The sequence below is a fragment of the Monomorium pharaonis genome, chromosome 3 (genome assembly GCF_013373865.1).
Source record: "Monomorium pharaonis isolate MP-MQ-018 chromosome 3, ASM1337386v2, whole genome shotgun sequence".
Taxonomy (NCBI): Eukaryota; Metazoa; Arthropoda; class Insecta; order Hymenoptera; family Formicidae; genus Monomorium; species Monomorium pharaonis.
This window is the reverse complement of record NC_050469.1, coordinates 32,548,931-32,565,298: the sequence shown is the minus strand read 5'-3', so window position 1 is coordinate 32,565,298 and position 16,368 is coordinate 32,548,931. Positions and strand designations below refer to the sequence as shown.

The 16,368-nt window shown below is 33.8% G+C and overlaps 1 protein-coding gene across 2 annotated transcripts; it reads left to right on the top strand.

Annotated features, from left to right (window-relative positions):
- Positions 1-1,148: 1,148 nt before the first annotated feature.
- Positions 1,149-8,279, top strand: LOC105840411 (ceramide glucosyltransferase). 2 transcript variants are annotated; one of them, XM_036284680.1, is made up of 2 exons: positions 1,149-1,232; positions 1,530-8,279. In XM_036284680.1, the coding sequence occupies exon 2, from the start codon at positions 1,537-1,539 to the stop codon at positions 2,668-2,670; it is 1,134 nt and encodes a 377-aa protein (XP_036140573.1). In that variant the 5' UTR covers positions 1,149-1,232; positions 1,530-1,536; the 3' UTR covers positions 2,671-8,279. The 2 variants fall into 2 exon arrangements, with proteins under 2 accessions (XP_036140573.1, XP_012542784.1); XM_012687330.3 differs by lacking the exon at positions 1,149-1,232 and having other exon boundaries at positions 1,415-8,279.
- The last annotated feature ends 8,089 nt before the right edge of the window (positions 8,280-16,368 follow it).

Here is a 16,368-nt window from a genome sequence, read left to right as displayed (position 1 = left end):
AGAGCCGCGTTTGATCTCCTCTTCGAATCACAGATTTCACAAGTCGTCCATCATTTATTGCGTGCGCTAATCCAATCGTCGATGTGCGGTTTTTTCCTATCCGTAATCGAGAAACAATTGAGAAGCGACGCGGGAGAGGGTATTCGCGTCAAATGTATGTACCGACACGAAGAAACGCGCGCGTCAGATAAGTCAGATAAGTGAGTCATCCGTGACGAAATAAAAGGTGTTGGTTGCCAATATATGCGTATTACACACACACACACACACGCGCGCGCGCGCACGCACGCACGCACGCGCGCACGCATGCACACTCGCCGTATATGAGTGAAAAGAGAATAGAGGAAAGAAGGGATGGTCGATGGGATGCGTCACTGCGCGCGTCACGCCGGGAAGCATTCCGCGGTGAGACAAATCGTTCCGTGTCTCATCCCTCCCCTCCCTCCAAAAATCGCCGTCTCTTTCTCCTCTCCTCTCCTCTCTCTCTCACTCACTCACTCACTCGTTCGATTTGCGTGACAAAAGGCGCGACGAGGTACGATAAACTGCGAGCGAGACAACTGCCGAGTTCGATTCAAGCGTCCCGAGGCCGTCAGCCGGTTCGGTGTGCGGTTGTCGGGCGGTACGACAGTGCGCGAATGCAATTTATTACTGTAGCGTACTGCAGCGTACGCGCGATTGTTAATAGAAAGGAAGAGTGTCAATGTTAGCTCGAAGTACGATCATTCCGGGAAACAGTGACGAACTCGAGGTGACCGGTGAAGGAGACGGTGGCACGTCGTCGTCGTGGTGGTGGTGGTGGTGGTGGTGGTTGAGTGGTCGACCGCGTAAGGTCCGCGAGGCTGACGGTGAAGACGATGCGATCCGATCGCGGTTCGGTCTCTGTCGTTCGGTTTCTCGCCTCTCGAGAACGGAGAAGAGAATTCCACATCGCAAGAAGAGAGCAAGGAAGTACGTCGAGTCGCGACAGTCTCGCCACAGACGGTTCGCACAGTTGACGTGCTCATCGTCGCCGTCATCATCACCGTCACCGGAGGCTCGTGGCGAAGATCGTCGCCGCCGTTCGAGGGAGCTAGTTCAGGCGTGAATGCGTTGCCGTCGTCGCCGTCGTGGTCGCCGTCGCCGTCGTCGCCGCCGCCGCCGCCGCCGCCGCCGTCACCGCGCTGAGGAAACGATGACAGCGATGCTGTTGCCCCTCGATCATTAGAGCGCGTTGCTCGAGGACGCGCTAGGTGAGGACTATACCAGCCACGTGATGCGTCCGCACGACGAAGGTGCCCGGTCGCGGAGGCGAGAAATAGCGGAAAGGAAGAAGCCAGGCAGAAGGGAGGAAGGGGGTGGTGGTGGTGGTGGTGGTGGTGTCGCCGTGGACGCTGGATTGCACGTCGTACGGGTGACCTAAAGCCAGCAAGCCAGCCCTCGCTTTCCTTCTCTCGCTCTCTCTCTCTCTTTCTCTCTCTTTTCTTTCGGAAAATGAACTCCATGTTATATACTCTATACGGGTTTGCGGTATTTTTCATGATATTCTGGTCGGGCATGTGGGTGGTGCACGTGCTGGCGTTGATCGCCGGTCGCTGGAAGCTGCATCGGAAGACAAACCAGCCGCCGAGCTATGAGACGCCGTTACCGGGGGTGTCGGTGATCAAACCGCTGATGGGGGTCGACCCGAATCTCTTCGGCAACCTCGAGACTTTCTTCACCATGGAGTATCCGCGATACGAGCTGCTCTTCTGCGTCGAGGACGAGTCCGATCCCGTGCTGATGCTCGTGCGCAAACTCGTGGACAAGTACCCGGAGGTCGACGCGACCATCTTCGTCGGCGGCTGCAAGGTCGGGGTAAATCCAAAGATCAACAACATGCAGCCGGCGTATGAGACCGCCAAGTACGAGCTGGTGCTGATCAGCGACAGCGGCATACGTATGAAGGAGGACACTCTTCTCGACATGGTCCAGCATATGACGGACAAGGTGGCGCTGGTCCACCAGATGCCGTTTACCTGCGACCGCGAGGGCTTCGCTGCCGTCTACGAGAAAATCTTTTTCGGCACGGTGCAGTCGCGGATGTACTTGGCCGCGGATATGCTCAGGATCAACTGCCATACCGGCATGTCGGCCCTCCTGAGAAAGGCCACGCTGGACGAAGTTGGTGGCCTGAAGGCGTTTGGCATGTACCTCGCGGAAGACTTTTTTTACGCCAAGTCGCTCATCGACCGTGGCTGGCGCATCACCGTCTCCTCGCAGCCGGCGCTGCAGAACAGCGGCCACTGCGCGGTCGACACCTTCCAGACGCGATTGCGACGGTGGGCTAAGTTGCGAGTTGCAATGCTGCCCACCACCATCGTCCTCGAGCCGCTGAGCGAGTGCCTCGTCCTGGGTGGATTCGCCTCCTGGGCGGCTAGCGTGCTCTTCGAATGGGACTCCCTAGTTTTTTACCTAGTGCATATACTCCTGTGGTTCATGTTCGACTGGACGCTGCTGTGCGTGGTGCAAAACGGTCCGCTGCCTTTCAACAAACTCGAATTTGTGTGCGGGTGGTTGCTCAGCGAGATTACGAGACCGTATCTTTTCCTTCAGGCTGTCCTGGATCCCCTTATACAGTGGCGCTCGCGTGTTTACAAGCTCAAGTGGGGCGGCGTCGCGGAGGAAGTTAAGGCGAAAGTCAAATATTAAGAAATCGCGTCGTCGTGCGAGTGCATGAGTGCGTGCGTGAATTGAATGCATGCGCGCATACGCACGCACGTATCAAACTAGGACGGTGAGGAGGAGAAATAGAGACAGCGTTCCCTCCTCTTTCTTTTTTTTGTAACTGATAAGTGCCCGTACACGTGTGTGAGATGTTCTAATCATCGCATCTTTCTTCTTGTAGGTCTCTCTTTTTTTCTCTCCCCACCCTTTTTCTTATTGTTAGTTGATCTTTTGATAAACTGATAAGTTCTAACTGAATCAAAGATAAAGAGATTTTTGCGGATTAGACTAAGAAGCTAGACATAGGCTAGTATCATATTCGAATTTTACATTTAAAATCGTCTTAAGTACTGTCTTAAGATGTCATAAACTAATCACAGAGTTGTATTTGCATTTTAAGACCATTTTATTATTTGAGACGATCTTAAAATAAGATTCGACTCTGAATATCGGCTGTAAAGGAATGATTTTTTGTTTTAGAAAGGAAATTTTGTCTCGATATGATTTTAATTTCCTACTAAATTATTAAAATATTGATAATATTACATGATATTGAGTTTCAAATAAGATCTTGTACTATATTCGTATTGGATATCAATTTTTTTACGAAGACATGGTTTAAGAAAAAAATTTGATAAAATTTTTATCAATTAGAATTTTAAATTTACGAGGTATAGGTCTGTCCTTTTCAAGTGAATTTCTTGCATTGTTCATTTTTCCCTAATGCAATACAAATGTAACGCACATTGTGTGTATAATGGTGGCTAGGCATTAATTTTTAATTTGGAACTTTTTGATTGGTCCAAGAACAACCACATATGACCAATACGTATTGGTTTTTACAATTTGAGGAAAATTTCTGATTGGACTTAAAATTGCTGTTATTTTGAATGATTGCACGGACCCACGGACATGTTTTGCTCAACTTTTCTCTACTAATGATCAATAATCTACTTATAACAGTCTAAACTACAGTATGTAAAAAAGTAATTTGGACACTTATTTTCAGAATATTTCAATAATCCACCATAAAAATTTTGTTTTCTATATTTTTACAGCATGCATTTTTCCTCTTATTATTTTTATGTTAAAGAAAAAAAGGAAAGACGAACGGTGCAACAAGTATCAGTCCAAAAGAAAACGTTATGTAATACGAAAAAGATTTTCTAAATTCTTTGTTTCGAAACAATTGTTCTTCCGTACACTGGAATTCTTCATGGAATGCTCTCTCATTGAATATTCACTATGTGATCGATATGTCAATTGAGAAAGCATTTGCGAATCAACACAATGTCATTTTCATTTTGTATATGAATTCATTAAAATAGGAGTGAAGATTAAAAAGAAATTCCAGAATGAAGGGAGCTCAATTCTAATCGTTCCAGATTAAAAGGGTCCTACTGTTTTGTAAAATGATGCTTGGAACACCTCGTTTAGAATAGAATTTCTCAAATAAAAGCTTGAACATTGCTATATTTAGTTAAATAGTGTATTTTTCAGAAACATTCACGTTACTTAATATTTATGCACTTTATTAATATGGAAATGAATTCAACAATTTATGGTATATACATATAATCCTTTATTATTACTATAATTAGTGAACTTATGTAAAATAAATAATGTAAAATATAACTTTCTTCATAGGCTGCGTTCCAAATTTTAATGTCAGTGCTGAAAATCTATAGTTCACGTTACGTATATTATTGATTTTCCATACTGACAGTGAATTTTGTAATTAGCTTGAAATACAACGGATTATCAGTTACAAGTTATTAAACAATGTTCTCTTTTACTTGAGAAGCTCTAGTTTAAGATACTATTTTATTTACGGTACAGTTTTCAAACGTGTTGATTATTTACAGAACCGAAAATTTACTTTGTAGTTAATCAACACGTTTGAAAGATTTGTACTGATAAAAGAATCTTTATTCTATACATATGCGATGCGCGTTTTAAACTTACTATGGGGATCAATTCATCCATTTTTATTGATTCTATTTTTTATATTTTACGTAATATAAAATTGTCGGGAAACCGAATAAATTATTAATTTCTACATTTTGTACTTTACTAATGAAGATAAATTCGAGAATATTGAAATAAGAGTGGACGCAGATATGTAATTCGTTAAATGTATAGATAAATGAAATAGAAAATCAGAATTTATATTTACGAGATAAAAATAAAATTGGCCGAATTGATTCGCATGCGAAATGTGACGCGTCAACCAATAAGAGAAACGTTTGACACATAATTATTTCCATTGAGTATGCTCAATATGGTGCAATGTTTTTTGTGTAGACTATTTATTTATATGGTAGAACCTCTCTACTCTATTATCTTTAATTTTACATTCCCTTTTACACATACATATTTTTTTAAATACAATTTTCTGTATTTAAAATAAATTACTTCGACTATTAATGTCTATATGGAAATCAAAAAATGATGCCAAATACGAACAGTGGGAATAGCAGTCATATTTAAGAAAAGATAAATATTTCCATTTTTCTATTTTAGTTAATTTTTCTACAACGCATCAAATATAATTTTATTCATAAGTTCAAGAAAGGCAAATATATATCGTATTTAATTTTGTTTTAATTATTACCACCAATATTACTAGAAACGCAAAAACTGAAATAAATTTTTGAAATTGGATTGTTTTGCTCTTTAAGATGTTGAGTGTAATATAACAGCTTTATGAATAGATAGAACAGGTTAAACTGAATGTAACTCTAACTTGTCTCTTCCACTTTGCGCATTCGCCGATGGCACACTTATTTGAAGATCTTTGTAAATTATTATAAAAATCTCATAAAACGGGGAGGACTTTTTTAAATTCTGATTAATCAATTTTACTTGCTTGAAGAGCTGATCTTATAACAAGATACCCTGTAGATATTTAAATAATTAATTAATTAAAAATGTGCGGTAAAATAAGTACATTGTAATTTATTATTATATAGATGTTTCATAGATATGAGCACATATTTTACGACTTATTGCCTTACGATAATATTGTCATATATCAAATTAATTTTTTCTATAATTATTAATCACACAGATAATTGAATATAGGTAATAATAATAAGAAAAATGCGATTTTTAATAATGTAATAAAATTTGAGTATTTTTACCGCACCACATATACTATCTTAAAAATGTAAAACCAAGGATCTATGTGTTACTGGTTTTTAAATAGGTTAGATTGGCTTGAATGATTATGGCTGCGTTCCGATATTCACTGTCAGTATTGAAAATCTATAGTTTACGTCACATATACTGTAGATTTTCAGTACTGACAGTAAATATTGGAATGCAGTCTATGTCATCAATCGTAAACCAAGAGGATTCGTAGTAAGACGCCTCGTATGCGATCTAGCATGAAAAATCGTATCGTGTGCCGAAGGCTTAAGATGAGATCAAGTTTTACTTATTATATTTTTTACTGATTATTAATAATATTTAATAATATCAAAATGTAATAAACAAAGTCTAATCGTTCTAAGCAATATAACTAATTTTAAAAATAATAACATATAGATTCTTGGCCTCAAATTTTTTACTTACAGTGTATATACATATGTATTACAAATACTTATATGAACGGTAATAACAGTATAATAATAAATCATGAAATTAATATTGCATTATGAGCTGTTATTCAAATTTTGGCAGACACGCAAACTTCCTTAAAACAGTTCTTGATAGTATTTTTTTTTATTATTGATGTACAAGTATGATAGCAAGTCATTTAAACAATTTTTTTTATTAAATATTACTAACAATGTAAAATTTTGAATTGTGAATGTGGGTGCTAAAAAAAATTTTGTTAAGTTTTTTATTTAACATTTAATTAAAATTTAAAAATTACATTTTAATATATCATGAAATAAATAGCAAAAAAAACCGTAAAGTCAATAATGGAAATATATAAAATGTTGAGAAAAAGATTCAAAATTGTTTAAGTTTAATTTTCTTCTCTTTGTGAACTATACGCTATTAAAGTCATTAACTTTTATTTTTAATTTTCGTATATATAAATATATGTATGTTTCTGTTTTTATGTAAATGTGGCTGCATGACTCACTTTTGCGTTTCTTTGAAATCCGTTTGCGATAGCTTTGAATAGCTTACGATAATTTCGAAGCAATTGTCTCGCTGTAAATTGGAATTCTCATCCAGCACTATTCTGCCACCGCGCATTCGTTAAATGATCTCATGGTCGTATGTAGAGTGAGAAAGCAAGTGGAAGATAGAGCACGCATCATTTTCATCTACGCATTTTTATATGCTGTAGGAACAAAAATAAGAACTAAAGAAAGATTTCAGAATAGAGGAGTTCTACTATAATAATACGTAAAACTAGTCGTGATTAAATATACAGATTAAAGATATTCTTTTTCATTGCGATACCACATGGCTATGTTTTCATCTTTCCATGCGTTGTTATTATGGAAATTTATTCTATAGTTAAAACGAATTGAAATTGCGTGCGAATACGTTTTCATTGTGGTTTTATTTGACAAATTAAGCGAATTGTCAAATATACATGATCCGGAAAAGTGTGGGTGGTTTTTCTGTGATTATCTGGGCTCAAACTGAGGTGAATAAATTCCATTCCTCACATACAAATGTACACGCTGCACGATTAATGTTTCAATGTGTTTTGTATAATTTATTTGACTCGATCTTTTGTAGATACGCACATAAATAATTTTTAACGCATCTATTTATCTTTTATTTGGTTTCGAGTAAAATACAAAATTGCGAGCTTGGGTAAATTTATATGATATATGTTTACGATAATTAGATTACATTTGTTGATTTGCTAAAATTACTTGCGTTGTACTTAATTTAGATGAACCGACATATTTATACCTATGTATATAGTGAACATCAATTATCTGGATATCGATAATCCGAATAATTTTTTTTTCTTTTAACCAATGTCTAAATATATCTAAATAAAGAATTTCTATTATATCTTGATTTTCACGATATTTATTTAAATTAAATTTCATTTAATGCATTATTTACATTTTGCTTGTTTTTCTTTTTTTACTTGAGACTTTCTGTGGATAATCTGTAGTGAATGCATTAGCTTTTCGACTTGTTCCGATAATTGATGTCTTACTATAGTTTTTCTAAGCTACAAATCTTTATGATTTTTAAAAACTTCCATAATGCGCTTGGTTTTTGTAAATTTATTAAAGGTCTGCGTTATATAGATGATATTCATTTGAAATTTGAATAATTCACATTTATAGTGATAAGAAACTCTGTTTAAAATTTCCGCGAAATTTGTGAGCTATCATTGAAACATCGAAAATTAGACTTTGTATACGCTGTTACGATGTATTAAAATAAAGCAATACGTACCACATTAAAGATTATTATAAATATACTTGATTTTTAAATTAAACTTTTAAATTTGTGTTGAAATTATTAATATACAAGTTACTATTATATTTTACATATCGTATCGCTAAACCGATGTACTTATTGAACAATTTATTACTATGTTAAACATGCCATGCATTGTGAAAATTAATATTTGGCGAAAATACATGTTTTAAATAAAATAATTTTTCGCGATTTTAAATATTTTTCCTTTTACAGTTGCAAATATATCGAAGTATAATACGAAATGATATATAGTTATTATTTAAAATAAATCCATATATAGAGGTCAGTTATGCAAAGCAATTAAGATATTAAGAAACGGGTCAATAAACAAACTACTAGTAAAACAGTGTTATCTTATCATAATTTATAATTTATTGACTTATTTTTTAGTCGTTTTAATTGTTTGAGTTATGTTAATAAATTATAAATTTTGATAGAATAACACTGTTTTAGCTCAACCTGTTGACTCATTGCCTAATACTTATTATTTAAAAAATTAGTTAATTTGAAATATAATAACATTTGTTTATTTTCGTGCGTAGAATCTTTCCTAAGAGGAAAAATTGTTGCTTAAATCTTTTTTAAAATTTAATTTTAAAGTTTTTTTATGTTGATAAGTAGGAATATGATAAATTTATAGCTCTAAGGATAATGCGTATGCTCTTCAATGTTTCTAATATTGCAAATTATAAAATAAGTGTAAAATGAGTTATTTAAACAATTTAATAACAATTATTGGCTTCTTGTTCAAGTTGGACGCTAGTTAAATTGTGTGGCCCAAACGACTCTGCACAAAACAAATAGAAAAGGGAGTACAGTCAAATTAGCTGAAACTGATGTATGTTGTAATTTATGACATTCTGATCAAAAGTCCTCGTAGGCGTTAGGTATAAAAATGGCTAGTTTTTAGAGTTATGAAAGGTCAAAGGAAACATTGATACCCTGTCTATGGTAATCAAGCAGTTAAGGGTACAAAGCAAAGCGTGATATTTAATATTGTTATCTGAGTATGTTTACAGATTACATTTAAATCCAACAGAAACTAAGGGCAAAAACCAATTGTATTGAATTTTACACAATTGCAAAGCTGCTGTTAAGGCCTGTGTTTGGAATAGGCTTTTTTTCATTCTATTCTTATTTTACATCTAATAAATGTTAAAGATAGAATATCTTTATAAGCACGTTCTGAATACAGACTTAATTCCATAATAAAATTTGTATTGGCACTTTTATAGTTATCACCACTATAAATTTTTCTCTGAGTAGTTTTGTAAATCCAATCAGAAATTTTAATCTTTACAGTTATATGTAAATTTTTAATAAAAATGTAATACTGGACAGTATTAAATTAGCTAGTAATTAATACTTATTTTAAGTATTAAAATAACTAGTGTTACTACTTTTAATACTCAAAATAAGTAATAATTTAATATTGTCCAGTATTACATTTATATAAGGGATGTTTTGATGTTTTGGATATCAAAAAATTTGATTGACAGATAATAACCAGAAATTTACTTCCATTAAAATTTTCTTTACCAAATATCTTGTCAGTTTAATCATGATAGTTTTTTTCTATGAAATTTATATCCGTATTGAATGGTCATTAAAATGAATAACATGATATAATATTCCATGTGTTTGATATACGCTAAGAAACTGTATTTTTTTAGACTCAACTGATTAGAACTTACAATGATTCTGATTCACAGAATGAGTCCGATGTGTTTGGAGAGTCATTAAAACAATAAAAATCTCTCAAGGCTTAATTATTTAGGAATTTGATTTATCACATATAATCTGCGAAATGGGATTGACAGATTAATAAATTCCAATTGTAAATTTTTTTAATCGTATTTTATTTAAAACCTACAAAAAATCAAAAGGATTTATCTACTATCTATTGTTTTATTTATCCATTTCTAAAAAGGGCATGTCGATACTCGAATCTATCAAAGTGCATTGTTGTTACTTTTCCGACGTTGATTGGTTCTTTTGCTGCGCTAACTTCGTAAGAAGTCATCGCGGAGTTAAGAAATAATAATTTATATAGATGGTTATCTATACAATTATAGTTTCAATTTATTTTTAGAAAGTAAAAGATAAAAAGCTAAATATTCCGCGCAAAGTGCGCGTCATAGTTAAATAAAATATGCATACACTACAGCTCAAAAAACATTAAAATATTAAGTTTGATATTTTTTCACATATCTTTCGAAAATTTGAATATCTTAGTAAAAAAAATTGTAGAGAAGTTTTCAAAAATGTATCTTAAAGAAAGGAAAGAGTTTCAAAAAAGTTTTACAATTTTTTTTTCTTTAAAACGCTCTGTAATTTGATGAAACATTACTAGACAAACATTAATAAAAAATTATTTAAAAATAAGCTGTTGAAAAAATTTTTTTTTTAATTGGTACAATTAACATTATTCCACAGTTCTTATTCTCTAACAGATAGTATAAATCGTAGCATTTTAGCACGTTTGATCATATATCAATACTCTTATGCCTCTCATCTTACGACACGCATAATATGTTAACGTTCATAAAATTGACCGACGTTTCATTGCTTTTGCAAACCTAATCTAACCTTAGCTAACTTGTCAATTTGTGAAAACCCAAGACATTTAAAGAGATCACATATCGACGCACGGATAACAAAAAATACGATATGCAACACACGTTTTGTATGCGCATATATGGCCACCACGAGGCTGGGCTATGTTCAGTCCCAACATTTCGTCGATATAACATATATATCGTAACCTGCCAAGTCATCATTTAACGACTAATACTTGCTTAGAAAAAACCGACGCTTATTTCTTCCAGATTCTTTCGTTTCATGCTAAAACGCGTCGATTGATTATAATTTCATCAAAATCGGAGTAGAGCGGGTCAAAGTAAATATTTACGTATTATATATATTATTAAAAAACTCGCGCGTGAATATAACTAATAAATAATGCAATTATTATTATATTAACGATGTTCGATTTGTATACTCTCTTACTAACAATAAAAGTCATGACAAAGCTGTGCACCGCATTGATGATGATAGCAATAACGAAACACGTACGTCTATCATTTTATAATTAGTTAAAGTTGTCCACGTTGAATAAGAATAATTTAAAATCAAGTCTGATCTTTTTTTTACATTAAATTTGTAAAGAATCGCATTTCCGTCGTTAAACGAGAAGTACGTGTTTATCCGCGTGCAATATGAATGACAAGATAACTATAATAAAGTAACGCGACCATGAAACACGTTTCTCTGATCTATTTAATGTCGTATGTATGTGTGAGGAACACATAAATCATTACGGACGATTTATCCGCTGCTACCAATCCAAACTATATATATTTATCACTCATCTGATCATAAAGTGAATATATTCGCATAATTATTGATGAGCATATTATCGCATGACAGTCGTAGTGCATGACTCCAATGGCAGCTATATTATAATTTCCTCGATCGTTATGTATATAATTATGTACATACAATCTGTATCTCGGATTACCATACAAACGTGTCCATTGCTTGACGCATAATAAACGCATCCAAGGACACGCGTGCATGTATGTACAGTGTTGTTTGTGTATATACGCATCTATTTCACGCAATCGTATCGCATAGTTGCACATCCTATGTCTCAGAGGTAGTAAATGTGACTCGTTTATAACTCTCATTCTATTTATATCGATTCAAACATTCAGTTTGATTTTTGCAATTCGATTTGTTTCTCTCTGTTACATTGCAAAACTCAATGTAGGTTCAAAGATGTGTGTGTGTGTGTGTGTGTGCGTGCGTGCGTGCGTGTGTGCGCACGCGCTTAATTTGTTTTTTTTTTTCGATATCGAAAAGAAGTGTTTATCTATTGGCATGATATTGAACTTTGCTATATCGATTGACATATAATTGTCGAATGGCATAATTCCAGTGATTGGCTGCCGCACGACGCGGATACGATTACACAGAAAAAAGAATTAGCATTAAATCAACAATCATTGTTTTATATACATATATGAGCAAATATAAAAATTTTTTTTAATTGTTTGATAATCTTAAGTTTCAGCCAAGTATTGTATTTTTATTTCAATATAATAATAAAAAAGTAATATAATAATAAATTATAAGTAGCCTAACAGAAATATAACTGATGTTTTGATAACAATATTAAATTTTTTTTTTATATTTCCTTTCTAATATTTTTTTTCTTAATTTATGAAAATTATTATTGAATAAAATAAATATAATTTTTTCAATAAAATTATATACAATTTCTTTATGTAACCAAGTTATATTTGTTTATAAAAATTCTTTAAAGATTTTATATTTTTGCTTCTATGTGAGACAATGATTTAATACTAATTTTTTTGTATCTTGCTTACATGTAAGGCTTTCTGAAAGTTTTTTATTTAAGAGAAGGCATTTTAGTGAAAAATTTCTAAAAATTCTTATTTGCGTTTAACTTCACGTTATTAAGGTCAAATGCATTAAGTTTTTACGAAGCTACTTAACGTTGCCTTAATGATAAACTTGTTTACTAAATACTCTCGCAGTCAGTTTATGTAACCTATTTACGTTTTCTCAAACACTCTTTTAATACTTTTTATATACTTCGTGTCGGAAAATTTTCAAGTTCTTTACGTACTTTGTTATCTTCGTGATTAGGTTCGTAAGCAAAATTCTTTTTTTTTTGTAAAATTAACTAAAAATAAATTGTGGTTTGTTTGTAGGGAAAATCTAAACAAGAAGTATAAGTTTCTAACTTTAAAAAAATTTTTATGAAATAAGAAAAAAAACGTTTACATCATTAATTGTCCAAACAGCACAAGGATATTCTTAGGATATCTTAACTGGACATACATGCAGGATATTCTGAAAACATTTTATTTTAACTTTAATCATCCTTAAGCAGAGTAAATAATATATAACCCGAATATTAGCCACTGGAGAATCCAAGGAAATCCTATGAAATATCCAGGGAAATCTTTTGAAACATCCTTAGGATATGTTCGATGGATCTATATAGAATATAAAAAGGAATATTTTTCATACATTTTAAAGAGCAAATTCTGAAAGTGAAATATAAATGTACCCCATTCCTTCCCAAGCGTTCTGTATTGAATAGGTGGACTGAAATCAATATTGTATGTACTATATGAATCGCTTTGTTTCTTTATGATGAAAACGATGGTATAATTGACAATAATATTAATTAACATTAACGTTAAAAATTATTTTAAATAAAGTTTGAAAATATTTTAAAAATTAGTTTTTTTAATCTATTGTATTTTGTCAATTTTTAATTAATTAAAAAAAACAATTCTGGATATGTCACAGATTTTAAATTCGGATAAAAATATTAAGGGGATGTTTGATGTTTTACCAACAAAAAGACAGTAATTTTTGTATTGCAATATCTTTTTATTTTTATTTTATAAATTTGGAAATTCTTCTCCAGAATAAAAGAATACGCATTGCTACCAGTTTGTGGAGTGGAGTTTCTACCAAAAACGGAAAAAAATTGTTAATTTGCTGTCACATCATAACAATGTTTGCTTATTATAATATAAAAGATCTACAGTTTGTAATTTACGAAATTCGTATTCACAGACTAGTATAAGACAACGAAAACAAACAGTGTCAAGTTTCGAAAATTAGATTTTATAATATAATATTATTTTGACAAATAAAAGTTGAAAATAACTATAGCTTAATTAGAAAAAGGAAAAAAATTAATAAAGACACAATCGGTATATCGTTTTTATTTTGTTACAAAATAGTACAAAATATTTATTTTTAATTGAGCACAGACAAAATAATACATTATTAAAGTAAAAAAAATTAAAATATTTTTATGATTCCATTTAAAAGCGATTTTTAAACAAAATACCACTAATACAAAGTCAATAATATATGTAAACATATTAATTACTTCAAGATGCAAATAAACAGCACGGAAAAAGTTGCTTTGATGCAAAAAAAAAACAGTGTTTCGTATGGCGGCATTCGAACGCGCGAATGCGAACGGCAGACTGGAGTACAAACGTACTCCAATTTATTCACTTTATCTAAATTCCTCGGAAGCTAATGGCGCTTTGATTCCAGGGGGTTGATTCTATAACTTTTATCGTGGTGAAAATGCGAGCCAACTCTTGATTCTGTAAAGATCATTGTACGTATATACATTTCTATAATTGTCACCGTAAGAAATTGAGCAATACGCTTGGTTAATTCAGTCGGTTACGGCCATAGACCTTATAGATCGATATTCATAGGCCAGTATTCATAGTCGGATCTTATATTTAAGATCATCTTAAGTACTGTCTTAAGATGCCATCAGCCAATCACAGAGCTGTATTAGCATCTTAAAATATTGCTTGAGACGATCTTGAAATAAGATTTGACTATGAATACCAGCCATAGTCTTTTATTTTAAGATCGTCTCAAGTAGAGATACTATAACAGAGATTCGCCAATGTGCCGTCTTGGGGTAAAACCGGATATCGGATATGACGTTTTCAATGGCGGTTTATTTTGATTGTAAATGCAAGAATACAATATATATATATTTTTATTTGTAGTTATTGATATTTAATAATCGTGAACAAAATAAATATTAAAACACAATATATTTAAAAAAAAGGTTTAGGCATATTTCATTAATTTTCCCATGTAAGGTTAAGTAATATAAATTGATTATTAAGAAATTATATATTATTATATATATATAAATACATATTATGTTTATATACACATTATGTATTATAAATATAATTTAAGCATTGTATTTAGACTCGTAGAAAAATATGTGCAACCTCAGGTTTCTCTGATTTTATATTCTATTTGGTAGACACGTAGACACTCTGTTTTCTTTTGACAGGTGACAGATTAGGTCGGCTAGGCTTTCTCTGTCAGTTATATCTATCTTTCTCTCTCATACTTTCGGTTATACCCCAAGCGACGGGAGCCAATCAGAAATCGTTAACGCATTGGCGAATCTCTGTTATAGCAGAGAAGAAGAGAGCGGCCACCGCGGCTTTTTTCGTGCGACCAATATTTGACTAGCATCAGCGCCAAACGTGGATGTAAAGCCCGTTCTACATTAATTGCAGTCGCCAGTTGTAATTTGCAACACCCAATAAATGTCGAGCTTTAACTAGAAACTAAGCGCCTATTGGATGTCGCAAGTCGCAACTAGCTGCTTGCGATTAATGTAAAACAGACTTTACATCCACGTTTGGCGCTGATGCTAGTCAAATATCGGTCGCACGAAAAAGACCGCGGTGGCCGCTCTCAGGTTTCTCTCTGGTTATAGTATCTCTAGTTTCCGGTATATCCCTGTCGCCAGCGCCACCATTTGGTACTACATTTCTGATAGATTTTTGCCTCACTTTTGGAAGCAAAATCAGGCTTATGCTAAAACTCCATGTATGCGGTGAGCTCCGGCAAACGCAATGCGGTGACCAATCAGAATTCAAGCGCTTGCTGTGACTTGCCGGAACCCGACCTGCGCCTGGTTGCTGATTGGTCACAGATGCGTTTGCCGGAGCTCACCGCAGACATGGAGTTTTAGCATTAGACCTAGTTTACACCGAGCACTTGGTACGCGTATCAAGTAGTGAATTTCAGCTGATCAGCCAATGATTAAACACATTCACTAGTTATTTACTATGACCTAGTTTACACCGAGCACTTGGTACGCGTATCAAATAGTAAATAACTAGTGAATGTGTTTAATCATTGGCTGATCTGGGCCCCGATTCTTGAATTCATTCGCAAGAGAAACGTATTCGCAAATTCTGTTCTTACAGAAAAGTTGAAAATTTATTGGCTATTGTATAACTTTCAACCAATAAACTTGCAACTTTTCTGTTAGAGCGGGTATTTGCGCATACGTTTTCTTGCGAATGAATTCAAGAATCGAGCCCCAGCTTAAATTCACTACTTGATACGCGTACCAAGTGCTCGGTGTAAACTAGAGCTATTTGATACGCGTACCAAGTGCTCGATGTAAACTAGGTCTATGGCCGGTATTCATAGGCTTAGTTTACATCGTCAAAACCTTAGTACGCGTATTAAGTTTGGTGCGCACCAAAGCCTTAGTACGGGCGCGTTTACATCGAATGTACTAAGCATGTACTGTGAAAAATATAATACAAATTTAATTCATGTTGATGTCTCCTACTAAGACATTTTCACACCGGTTTTTAAATTTTAGCACTGAGGTTATGCTCAATTGCTAAATTCTCTCTAAAATGC